The sequence below is a fragment of the Rhinopithecus bieti genome, unplaced genomic scaffold (genome assembly GCF_001698545.2).
Source record: "Rhinopithecus bieti isolate Rb0 unplaced genomic scaffold, ASM169854v2 scaffold_16834, whole genome shotgun sequence".
Lineage (NCBI taxonomy): Eukaryota > Metazoa > Chordata > Mammalia > Primates > Cercopithecidae > Rhinopithecus > Rhinopithecus bieti.
In genome coordinates this window covers 2646321-2665258 of record NW_016809297.1, presented here as the reverse complement: position 1 = coordinate 2665258, position 18938 = coordinate 2646321, and the positions used below count along the sequence as shown (strand labels likewise).

At 35.6% G+C, this 18938-nt stretch overlaps 1 protein-coding gene across 1 annotated transcript in view; it reads right to left on the bottom strand.

The window, feature by feature from the left end:
* The window catches only part of AGMO (alkylglycerol monooxygenase), a 373644-nt gene that overhangs the window by 171918 nt on the left and 182788 nt on the right, over window positions 1-18938 (bottom strand). The window contains exons 7-10 of the mRNA XM_017889065.1: window positions 18904-18938; window positions 18735-18814; window positions 14548-14682; window positions 12527-12643 (exon numbers count right to left, since the gene is read on the bottom strand). Coding sequence (XP_017744554.1) covers window positions 12527-12643; window positions 14548-14682; window positions 18735-18814; window positions 18904-18938 — 367 coding nt within the window. The remainder of the gene's footprint in view (window positions 1-12526; window positions 12644-14547; window positions 14683-18734; window positions 18815-18903) is intronic.

Genomic DNA, 18938 nt, shown 5'->3' with positions numbered 1-18938 from the left:
TATATATATATATATATATTTGGTAGCTCTTGTTTTCATAGGTTTCCCAGTGCAAGGATGATGGTATAGATTCGTAGCCCCAAGTGTGCCTGCAGAACCCTGTCTCCTCCAACTTTCTTTAAATAGATGGAAAAAATATACTTAGGAAGAGATATCATTAACAACACAAAAACAGCAGAATTACATGTTTGATGCCATGTTACTTAAACAGTCAATGAATGTGTGGGAATTCTTCTTTTGCCCACAGATATTAAGAAGAAGAAAGCCCTTTTGTTCTTGAAGAAGACCATCATTGTCCTACCCTTGCATGGGAAAACCTTAGTGGTCAATACAACCTCCTCTCACGTTTCCCCATCAAACAAACCTCACAAAGGAGCTATCAAACTCGGTCACCATATCCTAAAATAACAGTATGTTTCTATATGAAATAATTTTTTTTAACTTTATGCATTGTCAAAGATGATTTGATAATATTTTCCATAATTTTATTCTAAAGATTTAGAAATGAAAAGTCTAGATTTTCTTATGATCACAAGATGGTGCATTTTTAGTAGTTTCCCTAAAAGGTGCCTGACAATGTCTGCAAAATTCATTATTTTGATTAATGCTCATCTTGTCAGACATCTGTAAAATGAGGCTAATATTGTCTAACGCATAAACCTCTATAACTTCTGATATGAAGGCAGCAGATTGGGTTTCCTGGCACACTTATTCTGCTGCCCTCATTACCGCTATAGCTCTGAGGGCTCCACCTTCCAGATGCTATGAGCTTATGGATTTGTCATGCTGAATCCTAAGGCCTGAAGATGCTTCCCAGTGTTACAACATAAACACAAGAGCAGAATCCAATGTGACACCATACTGCAATGTATAATTATATGTGAGTCTCAAGAATCTGTCTTGAAAGCATTTCTTGCTCTTTAAAATAATTGTCAATATTGGCTATCTTATTATTTTTCCTACATTTTCAGAACTCCCTAGGTGGCTACTACTAAAGCATACCAACAAGAATATAACTACAATAAACATTTGCTAGAGTTTCAAGCAAGAAGCAAACACAATCAATATATCAAAGGTGAAAATATATTGGCTAAAAAGTATAATTAGCATGTACTTCAAAACATTGAATTGACACGGAGTTCATCAGTTTCTACAAAAAATTTGACACTATGGTTCTACTCCATTAAAATATAAATGTATACCTGATAAGATAGAGAAATTCACCCTCCTACCTGAAAAACAATAGCAATATATCTGAAATGATTGTTTTCAAATCACAGGGCACCAGGCAACAAAGAACAGCCGTCTCAGGGAAATGGGATACAAATAATATGATCCATATTGCACCAGTTTCCTACCTTGAGAGTTTCTAGGTCACAACACAGAGGGACTCAGAGGAGCTTGGGGGATTCCCTGAATTGCGGAGAAGGACCCAGGATTTGAGAGAAGCCAAGGAGGCTAGCGTTTGGAAAATAGAGTACCAAAAAAAGGGAGAGTTATACATGGAGAACCCTAAAATTTTGCAGAGTGCCAGTCAAGTCTTTAGTGTAACAGCTCATGTGTGATACACTGAAGAAATTATCCAAGGGCAAAAAAGGATCAGAGTTACAATGCCCAGTATGGGTATAATGCATGTTCCTACCAGACAGACTGGAAAATCTCATGATTCACTGGACATTCACTGAGTCGAGAACACCAAAGGGTTGTGCCTCAGTATTGGATAGTAATTAGTCCAGGACTGAAAACCTCTAGCAAAGAAAGATCCTACAACAGTTGCCACAAGAGTCGGTTGTTAACATATTATCTTTCTTGAATGCTCCGTAAAACTATTTTGTGGAAGCCACTCTGAATAATTTGTATTTGCTTTAAGATCTTACTGAAATCAGCACAAATTTCCATACACTTTTAAATGGAAACTTTTATTTTCTTACTAAGAAACAAGTGGATCTATGAACTACATACCTTTTCATTATTTTCCAAAACACAGAATAGAAAAGGTGTTAAAAGACCATTTCAGAGAGACCTACCAGACTCTCTTTCTAAATGGATTGCTTTTTTTTTTCCTTTTTTTTTTCTTGAGACAGAGTCTCGCTCTATCACCTAGGCTGGAGTGCAATAGCACAATCTTGGCTCCTGCACAACCTCCACCTCCTGGGTTCAAGTGCTTCTCTTGCCTCAGCCTCCAGAGTAGTTGGGATTACAGGTACCTGCCACCACGCCTGGCTATTTTTTCTATTTTTAGTAGAGATGGAGTTTCAACAGCTTGGACAGACTGGTCTCAAACTCCTGATCTCAAGTGATCCACCCACCTCGGCCTCCTAAAGTGCAGGATTACAGACATGAGCCACTGTGCTTGGCCTCTTTATGTGGAATACTTTTAATGAGGAAATGTAACTCCAAAGAACTGTGCATTTAGACTGGAGTTTCCAAAGCAGGATTAAATTGCTTAATTTTTAAATATACTTAATAAATCAAAGTGAGATTGTAATTTAAATTATGAGGAGGTTATCATTGATTGTGTTATATGATAACTTTTTAAAGAAGCTGCCTGATACTCACCAAATTAGAAAAGACTAATAGTGATATAAAGATATATTTAATCTCAAAGTTAACATTATATTATTTGATGCATATGACACTATTAAATGTGTAATTTCCCAGTTTATTAATATATTTAAATATAGTGGACAAAAATAATGCATTTGGGAAAATACAATGATCACTTTTCTACATTTCTGTAGTCTATGCTTATTTGAAAGGTAGCTTTCAAATTCATTACATTCATTTCATGGCTTTATATTATAATTGATGCTCATTTTGGCCTACATTTCTTTTTTTTTCCCACATTACCTTAGTTACCACCTAAAATCTTAACGAAATGAAATCCCAAGGGGGTAGACTACAGAAAAACAGTATACCCTGGACATTGACTTGAAAGGTTTCATGTAGAACCTAAACTAGATCTAATTTGTGCAAGTGACACTCTCTGCTATGAGAGTAGACCAAAAAAATTGATATTTTTACAGAAAGTTTTTTCAGTGGGTTTATTAAAAAATGCCAGCATGAAAACATTAGTTACAAAAGTGTAGTGCCCATAATGTTTTACAGAGCGTGGCATTCAGGGGAATTAAAAACCATAAAAATGTTTCCAAATTTATATTGGATACTCTCAGATGTCCTGTTAACTTGAAGTATATCATCAAAGTAATCTGTGTTCAAATGTATCTGCAGTAACTTTATTACATATCCTATTACAAGACCTTATTGAATATTCAAACTGTTTTTTTGTGTGTCTATTATTTAAAAGGGAATTGCCTTTTCAATTTTGGTTTGTAGAACATGCTAGTGCAATACGTATTTTTATTTCAAACATGTATTCATGATATCACCCCAGGAAGTGGACCCTGGCAGCTGAGGAATTGATTTTTCAAGCATTACTAAACCAAAATCAACATAAAAGTCCGTGGGTCATATCACTAAACGAAACACTATATATTTAAATGTATGCTCTGCAAGTTTCAGTAAGAAAGGAATGTGTCTCTTATGCCTTTGTGGTGGCCATCAAATTGCTTTTTTGACTCCCAAAGTTATTTATATAGAACTTGCATACATAAAACAAGCAAGTATTTATCTTCTCTAATATATGCATAAACAGAAAAGGCTGTGGTACCACAGTAGGGTCCCCAATTACAAGTCAGCCACAACTTTTCTGTGTGATTATTGGCTACAGTGAATCTGGAAAAAAATATTGCTGTTGGATTTTAATGTCTTTGTATGCTTTTAGACATCCCTGAGACTAGAAAGGCACTATAGAATTTTGCAAATAAGCAACCTTTCTTCCTGGTAACACAGCATATTCTCAGCAAAGAAAAACACATGTGGGAAACAAGCAAATGCACCTTTCAAATTTAATCTGTGTCAGGAATGAAGCTGTCTCCAAGTCTAAGTTCAGTTTGAAAAGGGTTTCAACACCTGATATTTCTCTTTGTCAATATATCGACATGAGTTTCTCATATAGTTTTTCATGACAGTAGAGAAATCTTGTGAAAACCATGCTGTAAGTCATATCTTTTAATGTACACAGCATCTCACTACATTTTTACCCAGGAAGCACTCACTCATGCCCAAGCATTCAAATGTTAATGGCCACTTTTTCAAAATTAGCATGGAGGCTCACATAGCTTAAAATGAGTACATCTCCATCTTTTGTTTCTATGAATCAGTATAATTTATTTAGAGATTTTATTTAATATAACTAATAAAAATCAATAATGCAAACTGTACTCAACATTGGTCAGTATATCAAGAGTTGGGTATTTAGACACAGATGACCTGGCTTTTATTTTTGTCTCATTCAACTGTGTAAGCTCTATTATTGATGTACATTTTAGTTCTATTTGGGGTGAAAATATTAAGTTAATATATTAAACAAAGTAATCAGTGAAATTAATATATTAAACAAAGTAATCAGTGAGACCTTATGTTAAACAGATATGAAGTCTAAGCATTTTGGTGGTTTGATGTGTAGGTGTGTACTGTCAAGAGTGATGTGGTTCATGCCACTGTTATAAAAGCTTTGGTCCAAAAAGAAATTCTTGTTTCAAATTTTGTCATTTTGGAGGCAAAAGCCAAATAAACCTGGTACAATATGCAGTTTGTTTCATCATTAGCTCTAGCACATGTAAGAAAAACAAACAGTAACTGTATGTCCAATCATTACATTTTCCAAAAACTTCTGGCCCCATAGTATCCTAGTTCCTATGTTTGCTTCACAAAATGGAAAAAAGAATAATCATTTTCTGCTACAATAATACAATTCTATCATATGTTTCCATGTGGCTTTTCCTTTATTTAGAAAAATACATATTTGGACAGAGAGCACACAAAAATTTACCTATTGTTTAAAGTCGGGGTTCCTATATGGAGAATAATTTGGTTACTAACTTTGAACACACACAAAAAAGAAATATATATGGACAACACCAATCATTAAAGTTTTAAAATAATGTTAAAATTAAAATGGGTGTTCTTGGTTTAATGTCTGTTTTGTCAGAAACTTGGATTGCAGCCCAGCCTTCTTTCTGTTTTCCAATTGTTTGGTAGACTTTTCTCTGTCCCTTTATGGGATCAAATCAACAAGAAATTCTAACTATCCTAAATATGTATGCACCCAACACAGGAGTACCCAGATTTATAAAGCAAGTTCTTAGAGATCTTCAAAGAGACTTAGACTCCCACACAATAATAGTGGGGGACTTTACTACCCCACTGATAATATTAGATCATCCAGGCAAAGAATTAACACAGATATTCAGCACCTGAACTCAGCACTAGAGCAAATGGACCTGATAAATACATTCAGAACTCTCCACCCAGAAACAACAGAATTTACATTCTTCTCGTGACGTGACACATAATCTAAAATCAATCACAAAATTGAAAGTAAAACACTACTCAGCAAATGCAAAAGACCTGAAATCATAACCCACAGTCTTTCAGACCATAGCAAATCAAATTAGAAATTAAGACTAAGAAATTCACTCAAAACCATATAATTACATGGAAATTGAATAATCTGCTCCTGAATCACTTTTGGGTAAATGATGAAATTAAGGCAGAAATCAAGAAGCTCTTTGAAACTAGTGAGAACAAAGACACAACATACTAGAATCTCTAGGACACAGCTAAGGCAGTGTTAAGAGGGAAATTTATAGCACTTAAAGTCCACATCAAAAAGTTAGAAACATCTCAAGTTGACAACCTAATATCACAACTAAATAACTAGAGAAATCAAGAGCAAAGAAATCCCAAAGATATCACAAGAAATAACCAAAATCAGAACTGAACTGAAGGAGATTGAAACATGAAAATCCATTTGAAAGATCAACTAATCCAGGAGCTGTTTGGAGGAAAACATTGATAAAGTAGAAAGACTGCTAGTTAGATTGATAAAGAAAAAACAGAAGATTCAGATCAACACTATCAAAAACAACAAGGAGGATATTGCCAGTGACCCCACAGAAGTACAAACAACAATCAGAGAATATTATGAACACTTGTATGCACGTACACTAGAAAATCTAGAAGAATTTCCTGGATACATACACCCTCCTAAGACTGAACCAGGAAGATATTAAAACCCTGAAGAGACCAGTAGTGAGCTCTAAAATTGAGGCAGTAACAAATAACCTACCAATCAACAAAAGGCCAGCACCAGACAGATTCACAGCCGAATTCTACCAGAAGTATAAAGAAGAACTGGTATCATTTCTACTGAAGCTGTTTCAAAAACTTCAGGCCAATATTCTTGACTGACAGCAATGCAAGAATTCTCAACAAAATACTGGCAAACCAAATCCAGCAGCACATCAAAAAGCTTATCCACCATGATTAAGTAGGCTTTATCCCTGGGTGCAAGGTTGGTTCAACATACACAAATCAGTCAATGAGATTCATCACATTAACACAACTAAAGACAAAAAGCACATGATTATCCCAATAGATGCAGAAAAGGCTTTCTCTAAAATTCAACACCCCTTCATATTGTTCACTCTCAATAAACTAGGTATTGAAGGAAAATGCCTCAAAATAATAAGATCCATATAAGACAAACCCACAGCTTATATTATACTGCATAGGCAAATGTTGGAAGCATTCCCCTTGAAACCAGCACAAGACAAGGATGTCCTCTCTCATCACTCCTATTCAACATAGTATTTTAAGTTCTGGGCAGGGCAATCAGGCAAGAGAAAGGAACAAAAGGCAACAATAGGAAGAGAGGAAGTCAAACTATCCAGATTTGCAGACGACATGATTCCCTATCTAGAAAAGCCCACGGTCTCGGCCCAAAAGCTTCTTAAGCTGATAAACAACTTCAGCAAAGTCTCAGGATACAAAAATCATGTGAAAAATCCCTGGGATTTCTATACACCTATGACAGTCAAGCCGAGCGCAAAATCAGGAATGAACTCCATTCATAATTGCCACAAGAAGAATAAAAGCCTAGGGATACAGATAACCAGGAAGGGGAAAGATCTCTAGAAGGAGAGCTACAAAACACTACTCAAAGAAATTGGATATTGACACAAACAAATGGAAAACCATTCCATGCTCATGGATAGCAAGATTCAATATCATTTAAATAGCCATACTGCCCAAAGCAATGTATAGATTCAACGCTATGCCTATTAAACATTCTTCACAGAACTAGACAAACATTGTCATTCTTCACAGAATTAGAAAAAAACTACTTTTTTTAAAATTATACTTTAAGTTCTAGGGTACACCTGCACAATGTGCATGTTTGTTACATATATATACATGTGCCATGTCGGTGCGCTGCACCCATCAACTCATCATTAACATTAGGTATATCTCCTAATGCTATCCCTTCCCCCCCCCCTCCCCACAATAGGTCCCAGTCATGTGTTCAAGTGATCTCATTGTTCAATTCCCACCTATGAGTGAGAACATGCGGTGTTTGGTTTTCTGTTCTTATGATAATTTGCTGAGAATGACAGCTTCCAGCTGCATCCGTGTCCCTACAAAGGACATGAACTCATCCTTTTTTATGGCTGCACAGTATTCCATGGTGTATATGTGCCACATTTTCTTAATAGAGTCTGTCACTGATGGACATTTGGGTTGATTCCAAGTCTTTGCTATTGTGAATAATGCACATGAAAGCAAAAAAAGAACCCAAATAGCCAAGGCAATCCTAAGCAAAAAGAACAAAGCTGGAGACATCACATTACCCAAGTTTAAACTATACTACAGGTCTACAGTAACCAAAGCAGCATGATACTGGTACAAAAACAGTCACATAGGGCAATGGAATGGAATAGAGAACTCAGAACTACAACTGCACACTTACAACTATCTGATCTTTATAAACCTGACAAAAACAAGCAATGGGGAAAGGATTCCCTATTCAATAAGTGGTGCTGGGATAACTGCCTAGCCATATGAAGAAGATTAAAACTGGACCCCTTCCTTACTGTATATACAAAAATTAACTCAGGATAGATTAAAGACTTAAATGTAAAACCTAAAACTAAAAAAGCCCTGTATGGCAACCTAGGCAATACCATTCAGGACACAGACACAGACAAAGATTTAATGATGAAGATGCCAAAAACAATTACAACAAAACCAAAAATTAACAAATGGGATCTAATTAAACTGAAAAGCTTCTGCACAGCAAAAGAAATTATCAACAGAGTAAAAAGATAACCCACAGAATGGGAGACAAGTTTTGCAAACTATGCATCCAACAAAGGTATAATATCAAGCATCTATAAGGAACTTAAACACATTTGTAAGAAAAAGACAAACAATCCCATAAAAAGTGGGCAAAGAACATGAACAGACACTTTTCAAAGGAAGACATGCATGCAGGCAACAATCATATGAAAAAAAAGCTCAACATCTCTGATCATTAGAGAAATGCAAATCAAAACCACAATGGGGTACTATCTCCCGCCAGTCAGAATGGCTACTGTTAAAAAGTCACAAAATAACAGATGTTGGTGAGCTTCTTGGGAAAAAGGAATGCTTCTACACTGTTGGTGGGAGTGGAAATTAGTTCAATCATTGTGAAAGACAGTGTGGAATTCCTCAAAGACATAAAGACAGAAATACTATTCCACCCAGTAATCCCATTACTAGGTATATATCCAAGGGAATATAAATCATTCCATTATAAAGTTAAATGTATGCATATGATCATTGAAACACTTTTCACAGTATCAAAGACATGGAATCATCCTAAATGCCCATCAATGATAGACTGGATAAAGAAAATGTGGTAAGTATACACCATGGAATACTATGCAGCCACCAAAAAGAATGAGACCATGTCCTTTGCAGGGACATGAATGGAGCTGGAGGCCATTATCCTTAGCAAACTAACACAGGAACAGAAAACTAAATATCAGCATGTTCTCACTTACAAGTGGGAGCTAAATGATGAGAACACATGGACACAGAGAGGGGAACAACACACAATGGGGCCTATTGGAGGGTGGAGGGTGGGAGGAGGAAGAGGATCAGGAAAAATAACTAATAGGTACTAGGCTTAATACTTAGGTGATAAAATAATCCATACAACAAACCCCTCATGACACAGGTTTGCCTATGTAACAAAACTGCACATGTACCCCCGAACTTAAAATAAAAGTTAAAAAAATTAAGATGGTTTTTCTCAATGCACTATTCAATAATCTCTATCACGACTTTCCGAAAACCTATTTAGCAGGACACATTGTATACACTATCAGATGCCCAACTAAAATATATCTTCCATTTATTTTGTACTAAAACTGTGCTGATTTTGTCCAGGTATATATGAGGAATGTGCTCAGAGGTAAGTGAGTACCACTTTATCCTGAGGGCAAGAATTATACTTGGTATAATTCACTCATGGTTAATTCATGACCTGATGTTAGTTATTGGTTTAGTGTGGGCGTGTCCTGAGAAATGAGGCATGAAAGGAAGTTTGCTCAGAAGAAATGTGTCTCTGTGTGTGTTTTCCTTCTTAAATAAAATGAAATAAAATTAACAAGATACTCTAGAAGTATTGAATTTACTGCCTTTGGTCAAAAGCTATAAGGGCAGGATGACTGGAGTTATTGTAATTATTTTATGATGACAAAATCCAAAGGAATTAGAGAAGCCCTTTTAGAAGTGCTGCATGTTTGAACTGCTGAAGTAATCAATCCTGGAAACACTTGCCATATTCCAGACAAATTTAATTGAATATTCTGTTTTTTTAGAGTAGAAGACACCTAATGGACACTCCTACCATAGATATCTTAATGAAAATGTTATCCTACAGGCATGTTTATATGTCACTAGGTATTTATAAGTGATTAAATGCTTTTTTTTGAAAACAAGTTCAAATCACATATTTATGTGTGAGCACATCTGCTATGTTATATAGATCTAACATTTGTTATTTTTGCCTACTTGAGCCTATTTCCTTTTTTCTATAATATATCACCTCATTTTTTTTTTTCAAGTCACTCTGTTCTTCTTCATAGACCATGTGGATCCTGCATAGTTGACCCTGCCCTCCCATTCGTAGGTTAGGTACAGAATCCAGGACCACATACATAGATTCGTTCAGTGATGTACAGATAAACCAAGCCATAACGTCAGGCTCAATTTGGGTATTTTCACTTGTGGGGTTCTTTGTATGGCAGTATTTAACCTAGAGCAAGTTGGCAGCCATCTTGCCACCACGAAGCGTCACAGTTTATAGGAGAATTTGCCCTGAGAAAAGCATAGCTGCAGGAAGGAAAGAACATTCCTGATGACATTATTTGCCCTCTTGGGTCCAGCACTGTCTAAAGAAGCAATAGTCCCAAACTTTTCAGTAATGTTAGTTAATAAATCCACTCCACGTTGAATTTCTGCCATATACAATAAAGAAAAGTCCCACTTGATACTCCTGCCTAAAAGTCCTTCTCAGGACCTATTTCAAGAAGACTTCTTTCCTTATAATTCACTATATAAATCATATGGAACATATAGAACTGTTACAGTGGCATCATCATACTTAGATTATGATGCCTAATTAACTAAAATAATTAATTATTTTAATTAAAGGTGCCTAAGTAATTAAAATAGTTCCATAGGTCTTATATTGAAATTATTAATGATAATCCTAGATTAGATTCATTTTTCAGCATACATTCTTTATTAATTTCTTTTATGATGGAGTTTTTGAGTAGATCGACTGATGCCTATCAATAATATACATTGTTCTTTGAAAATGATTTATTATTATCTGTATTCACTGACTGTTAATCCTATCTTTATTCATTTAAGTTTTTTTCCTGGATTGCTGTATTTTCTTTTAGACTTTTCCACAGCTCTTCGTATCTGAAGATAACGTCTCTTCCATGTTTTTAATCTCTTTATTGGCTTTAGCACTGTACAATGGACGATTAATTTAGTTCATCTTTTTTTTTTTTTTTTTTTTTTTTTTTTTTTTTTTTTTTTTTTTTTTTTTTTTTGAGACGGGGTCTCACTCTGTCACCCAAGCTGGAGTGCAGTGGCGTGATCTCGGCTCACTGCAAGCTCCGCCTCCTGGGTTCACACCTTTCTCCTGCCTCAGCTTCCCGAGTAGCTGGGACTACAGGCACCCGACACCACGCCCGGCTAATTATTCTTTGTATTTTTAAAAGAGATGTGTTTTCACCTTATTAGCCAGGATGGTCTCGATCTCCTGACCTGATCTGTCCTCCTCAGCCTCCGAAAGTGCTGGGATTAGGCATGAGCCACCACGCCAGTCCTCAGTTTAGTCTGTCTTTTAATGCATTAGTTTAAGCTGCTATGTAAGTCATTAATTTTTGCATGCTAGTTATCAATTTTTATATTTTAGAAGTTTATTTTAATTACTTTAAAATAACAGCTAGGACAGCTATCAGAATATATGTTCAATTGTCTCACTGGATTAATATATCATCAACATTTTAGCTCCTTAGGTGTCCTTCAATTTTTGCCAGCTGTTCTGTGCATTTTAAGAATTATGTTTTTGTATATTTCATCCATCAATTTTAAGTGTCCTATACGCCTTAAAGAATAAGAGTATCTTAACCACCACTTTGCTCCACCTCTGTTTCTTTCCAATACAACTATTATTCATAGAGTTACTGTGTAACCTTCAACATTACTGATTCACTGAGGTTTTCCAGAGGGTGCATATTTTATTGGTAACAAGGTATGAAAACAGCATTTTTTAAAACTCATCTGTGATTCTATTTTCACTTTACCTACTTTAGATTTAGTTACCTTACTGCTTTCATGTACCTTTTAAATGATTTTAAAATTTTAAATGAAAATATAATACAAATAAATCTATAAAACAAAACAAAATACCTGTTTTTCTCTTCTTTTTTGTTTGCAATTTACAGCATATTTTCATATACCTTATGTTATTTTTGATCTTTCCAAAATCTAGGTAGTATACGTATTCTTTTTTGGCCAAAAAAGTGACCCCCAAAGTGGCGATCCCTGAACTTAATCCTGGTCTAGTGCTCTTCTATTTGCACCAGACAAATCGGAATATTCTGAATGTTTTAGAAAGGTCAGACTAAAGGAATTAAACTCTACCTTGAAACCCTTTAAAGTAATTCTATCAAGGAATTCTCTAAATGAAGGTAAATATGTTGAAATTGCTGAAAAGTATGCTTTCCCACACATTTAATTCTGAATTCTGAAGTATTTTTATTGTAATTGTAATAAAATTTGTTGATGGCAAATAATTTCTTATTTATCACACAAATTAACAGCATACCACTTGGTGAACATTCTACACAGAAGCAATTTGGATAGAATGAATTCATTTACATTTAGTAGTCTAGAAGATTTGTTTTACCTGTTTAAATGTGAGACATTGCCAAAATTACAGCAGACAACTACAGAGAAGAATAAACCATAACCTTAATATGGGAGCTTATTTTCATTTTCAAACAAAGTAACAGATAATGTTCTCACACTATTTAAAATGGATATTACTTACAGCTGTATCTGCAAAGGTCTCTTCATAAAACGCTAGCATCAGAGCAAACTGTACAACTGTGTATATCTTTAATAGCTGAGATGCAGATGATGAGAAGGGAACATCTTTCCCAGTGACCTAGGTAGACAAGAAAGAACCATTTCCTTTATATTGCTCCAGACTTATTTCTCTTACTGAAATTCACACTAAGAGAGATATTTGAAAAAATGTATTTGCTATTTTTTTAAAAAAAAAAAGGCCAGCATAATTTTTTAAAATAGAAACTTGTCTGTAAGTTAGGATACTTTTTTCCCCATTTTGAAAGCATGACAATTATGATGTAGTCTGCCTTAAAGAGCAGCATAAGAACTAATTCAGCAAAATGTGCAAATTATAAAGATAGTCTAAATGAATGGGATGGATCTTTCCTATTTGATAATATGTCCATGATCACATATGACGCCAAAGGCAAAGTAAAAGAAAAAAACAGAAGGTAGCCAGACGCGGTGGCTCACACCTGTAATCCCAGCACTTTCCGAGGCCGAGGTGGGCGGATCACTTGAGGTCAAGAGTTCATGATCAGCCTGGCCAACATGGTGAAACCCCATCTCTACCAATAATATAAAAATTAGCTGGGCGTGGTGGCATGCACCTGTAATCCCAGCTACTCGGGAGGCTGAGGCAGAAGAACTGCTTGAACCCAGTAGGCAGAGGTTGCAGTGAGCCGGGACTGCATGACTGCACTCCAACCTGGAGCTGGGGGACAGTCTCAAAAAAAAGAAGAAAAAAAAAAAAAAAAAAAAAAAAAAAACAGAGAGAGAGAGAGAAGGTAATCTTGGCAGTGTAGGTAATCATACTTCAAAGAAAAATACTATTTTGTTGGAAACAACTTTTGTAAAGTTATTTGTTGGAAACTTTAGAAAATTATTTCCAATAAACTACGTTTTACTCCAGCATTGAGTTTCCCCAAAATGCTACACATCTATTTTTTAATGCAGACTCCAGGACTCATATAACTTTAAAAACAGTATTCACTTTGAGTTATCTAGTGACAAAAGAAAACAATAAATGGATCATAGCAAACAGGTTTTTGGAGTTGAAATATAAAAATTATTTCACCTATATCAAGTTGGCGGATGTTACACTACTAATTGTGAACATAAACAAAAGTGTCTGGGAAACTTACTCCAGGCAGCTTTGGTAACTGAATGAGAAAATGTCATTACTTAGATTAGGATTTTTTCAAAATAGTAATGTTTAAATAAAACCTGTTATTTTATTTTATTTCCTTGAAACATCACAGGCTAATTTTATACACATAGTATCATCCTTGAAATTAAGAGTAGTTTAGTCTTCCTATTGTTTCTGCATTACTATACATAACATTTATTTGATAAGAAATGACAACTTATATTCTAAATGATTAAAAAGAAACTTCTCTTTCTTTCCCAGAAGAGTAATTCTGGGTGAAAACTGAGTTTTCATTTGGGTTCCTCTGTTTTAAACATCTATCTTTTTTGTTTTTGGTTTTCATTGTGGTTTCTGCATTTAATTCTTCTACTCTACTATAAAATGAATATAGTTATGGTTTGACCCAAAATCCATACTGCCTTGATGTGACTTTAGATACATCTGTTCTGGGGGCCTCATTTCTTCGTGAGTGGAGTTAAAGTTAGACTGGCTCATTCCTAAAGTTCCCTCCATCTGTAGTGTTCCAGGACTCTGTGTCTGAGCCGCTTGTATTTGTGAAGTTATGCTCTACACAAAGGCAAGCATTCAAGTGGATATGAAAACCAGCCTCTGTAGCTCTGCTCCACAATCTGGGCTCCCAGGCAAAAGGCAGTGTTCACCTGGGAGAAGGCACTCCTTTAATTGGCACATAGTTGGTGGACACTCACTAAGTTATGCACCACAGGACTGCATCTGACCGGGGGAACATCTTTTTACAGATTTGCATGAAAATAGCACATGTACAGGCTGGCTGTAGACCTGACAATATGAGACTAATCTTCACCATCTCCAATTCTGTGAACTCTATTTACCTCTGGAATTTCTTCACTTAGACCAAGTCTTGGTTTACCTGGACCCCATCCTGGTCCTTTAAATATGACAGAAAACTTATTGAAGAATCCAGGTGTAGCCCAGAATGTAGTCCATATGTAAAACAAGTGATGGAACTAGAAAGAATAAAAAAAGAGCTTATTTCAAATAAGATAAATATGACAGAAAGAATAAATACCAAAGATTATGTATATTTTTTATTGTTCAAGGTAATTTACATATATTAACACATACGTTATGCATGATTAGAGCAATAGAAATTAATGTGTAATTGCATTCCGTGCTGTAATCTATTCTATGCACTGTGTACCATTAAGTGTGTTTTTGTCAGTATTTCTGAAGTTCAATAAAACTGTAATTTTGAAATGTAAAATCAGGGCAATTGTTTAGACAATCAGCAAAGTAGAAAAAAATGAGTTAAGAGGCTTTGCTTCCAACAGAATTAACTAGCACCCTGTGCACTCAACATCCTTCCCTAAGGACACCTTTTCTTTCTTTCTTTTTTTTCAAGATAGCATCTCACTCTGTTGCCCAGGCTGGAGTGCAGTGGAGCGACTTTGACTTACCACAACCTGTGCCTCCCGGATTCAAGTGATTCTCCTGCCTCAGCCTCCTGAGTAGCTGGGATTACAAGCGCATGCCACCATTCCAGGCTAATTTTGTATTTTAGTGGCGACGGGGTCTCACCATGTTGGCCAGGCTGGTTTTGAACTTCTGACCTCATGATCCACCAGCCTCGGCCTCCCAAAGGGATTACAGGCCTGAGCCACCACGCCTGGCCAATGACACCTTTTTTAAGTGTTGCTCAATGGATACAAAAGTTGAACATGGAAACATATAAAGATTGAATATCTGTTTAAAATTTTAAAATATAAATCTCTATTTACTATATTGTGTTACAGACAACACATATTCATAAAAATACTCTGAGTAATTTGTGATACTAGACTTCTGAGTATTAAATAGTCCATATTCTGTAATTAGAGATCGAAAAGTTTGCTAACTGAGGCAAAAGTTCCCCTTAAGTCGCATAACAGGAATCCCACATTCTTTAAATATCATGCATTTGACATGGATAGAAGTTAAAAGTGGCCAGGCGCGGTGGCTCATGCCTGTAATCTCAGTACTTTGGGAGGCTGAGGAGGGCAGATCATGAGGTCAGGAGATCGAGACCATCCTGGCAAACACGGTGAAACCCCATCTCTACTAAAAACACACACACAAAATTAGCCGGGCATGGTGGCAGGTGCCTGTAGTCCCAGCTTCTCGGGAGACTGAGGCAGGAGAATGGTGTGAATCCAGCAGGCGGTGGAGCTTGCAGTGAGCAGGGATCGCACCACTGTACTCCAGCCTGGGTGACAGAGTGAGACTCCGTCTCAAAAAAAAAAAAAAGAAAAAAAAGAAGAAGTTAAAAGTGTGCCCACATGTGATAGGTGTTCAATAAATGTTTGCTATTTATGACATATATATGATCATAATGCACCAGGAGACTAAAAAGACTCCTAGGGGTTGAGCATCAGCTATAGACTCTAGAGACGAGTTCTATGATAATTATAGAAATAAATTAATGGAGAAAGAAGTTTTGACTTTATCAGAATTTGTGATTTTGCTAGTATTTTCATTGTGTTTTTAATGAGTTGAACCATTAAGATTATAAAAAATAACTTAAGAATTGCTTAAAATATCATAATAAGGAATCTGAAGTAATTAAGAAATAATTTAGAACATAACCATTTATGCCTAGTGTTCCATTATTGGAATGCTAAGCATGTAGGAATTATTTGTATCCTACTGCTCAAGGTCACCACCAAGGTCTAATTGGAAAAATTAAAAAAATTGCAACCTCAGGCATAAATGGGTTAATGGAATAGATCTGAGGAATAGGTAAATGTTAGGCTGAAACTTCGCCTGGAGCTTTGCAATAATAATAATATAGAAAACTAATGTGCTTAGAAGTTATAATGTACATTAATAAACTTATCTGTTTTGTAATTTTGGAAACTGACTACAGTTTTGTTTCTATCATTCTGGACACAAGCCATGAAAACTACATGGTTATGTTTTAAAAGAAAATATTGTTTTTCACTTATTTATTTCTCAGTGCTCTGAAAATGTACGATGCCAAAGGAGGGCAAGGTGAATTATTTACGCCTAATAATAAGGAAAACAAACAAACAAACAAGCAAAACCCTATGTCTGTTGGAAGTCATCCTAAGTTGCTTTGATGCCTCTGCAGAATAGGTGAGAAATTTACCTGTATATAAAGGAATGGAGGTGAAAATAAGTGAATGTTTTTATAAGTTCAAGTACTCCTAATTATCACAACTTGCCGGCTTGACATTTCTGACAATATAAGTGAACATGCAAAACACTAAACCTTAGACCCACTAGTGACAATTACCATGCTGAAGGAAACGTGAGGGGAAAGACCTGGAGAATTGAACCTAACACAGTTTCAGCAGCTGTTCATAAATACTTGTGATTTTCTGACCACCATTCCTCTCAAAATACTAATCATCCCACTATTTGTGCAGTTCTTATTGTATTTAATATTCACTTTCTCATTCTATCTCAGTTATAAACCCCCTTTTCCTCAGCAAGACTGTACACTCCCAAAGCCTTGCCTCTGAAAGAAATCACCCACCAACCAGCAGCACTGGCATCATATAGGTGCTTGTTTAGAAACACAGGATCTTGGAATAGACCACAAAACTACTGAACAGAATCTGCATTTTAGTAGGATCCTCTGATTCACATGCACATTAAGTTTATAAAGTTCTGCCCTAGAGGATAGAGATGAAGTTGTCTATCTCTTTTTTAATGACTGCAATAAGGAGACAACTCCTATATGAAGAAAAAGTAGCTTTCAGTGTACTCTTTCTCAATTGGTTTTATTTACACAAAGCTTATTATTAAGAAAGGATCCAAAATATTTGCTTATATTCTCCTGAGAGATGGGTCATATTCTTAGTAAGTCTAATCAAGATAGAGACACAGAGAGAAATGCCATGTAGTTGAGAAGAAAGAAGAGAGATAATTACCTTTCTTCTTTTGGTGTACGAGGAGATAAAAATACCTTTCACTGAACAACTGAAGGCAATCTGTTACGGCCTTTTATGTAAAGAGGCAGCACAGTGTATAGGTTAAATTGAATTCAGCCAGTCTTGGGCTTAGCTTTCAACCCACCTTGGTTAAGCTTACAGCTAACAAGTTTTGTAACTTTGGGTGAATTATTTAAATTCTGGGAACCTTGGTTTCCTCCACCAGAAAATGGGAATGAAAAGAGCCACTGCTTTATAAGGTTTTAGTAATAGCTACATTAAATATTATTCTGCTGCACTGTTAGCAGTGCACATGGTAGAAGCCCAATAGATGTCAACAATTTTGTTATTTCAACTTTCAGTGAAACTCAAAGTAGTCTGGAAAAGCTGACCCAACATGAGCCAGTAATTTCCTCACTTACCGAATGTTGTAACCAGTCCCCTGAACAGAGCTGTCATTGACCAACCTCTTCAGCTTTTCAAGTATTCTTATCTTTTTCTCATTTATGAGTGCCTAACCCCAGGAGTATTTGTGGTGGTCTGACTCTGACAGATCGGAGCTTCACAGACATTCCTGATTTCTCTAGTGCCAACCATTGAGACCAATGAACAACCAGTACCACATGTCTAACAGAAAACTGGTCCAGTCCGACAAGTCTTAGCAAGTGAGGTAATGTACAGACTTAACCAATCTGTAATAGTTCCTGACACTTGGGTCCAAGAAGAGTAACGCAAAGCCCTCATGTTGAATTTCTAACCAGAGTCATGCATCCTGGAAGCAAATATTTTTCTTACTGTGGGTTCAGCCTTAATTATACATGTTACTATTGCTCCTACTGAATACATGAATATATTTCAGGTCCATTCTGAGAAAGGATATGTTTAGAAGCCACTTTCTTTGTCATTCTAGGCAGTAGACATATTTGAAAATTAGTTATTTTAAAATGTATTTTGCCTGATTTGATTCAAACGTTTGCTTGTGTAATAGAGTTGTTTCTAAATTTTTTATAGTTAAAACTTTTTTCAGGTTAGTGTAATATACTATCACTTTTCAACAGCTGATTTTCTCTTAACTGTAAGATTTATGAAATGATATAAATGCAGAAAATAAAAAACAAGTATGTTACCTGCACTTTGATTGGTTCAAATGTATTAATGGGATGTGTTAAGCCATATACAACTTTTTCATTTTCTGCTTCAAATGTCCCTGGAAGATAAATATTAAGGATATGAGATTTGGCTTCCTGTAATTGAGGGAGATGATTTAATTTTTTGATTTTAATACATTTTACTTACCAAAAATTCTATCCCAAATAATAAGAACACCAGCA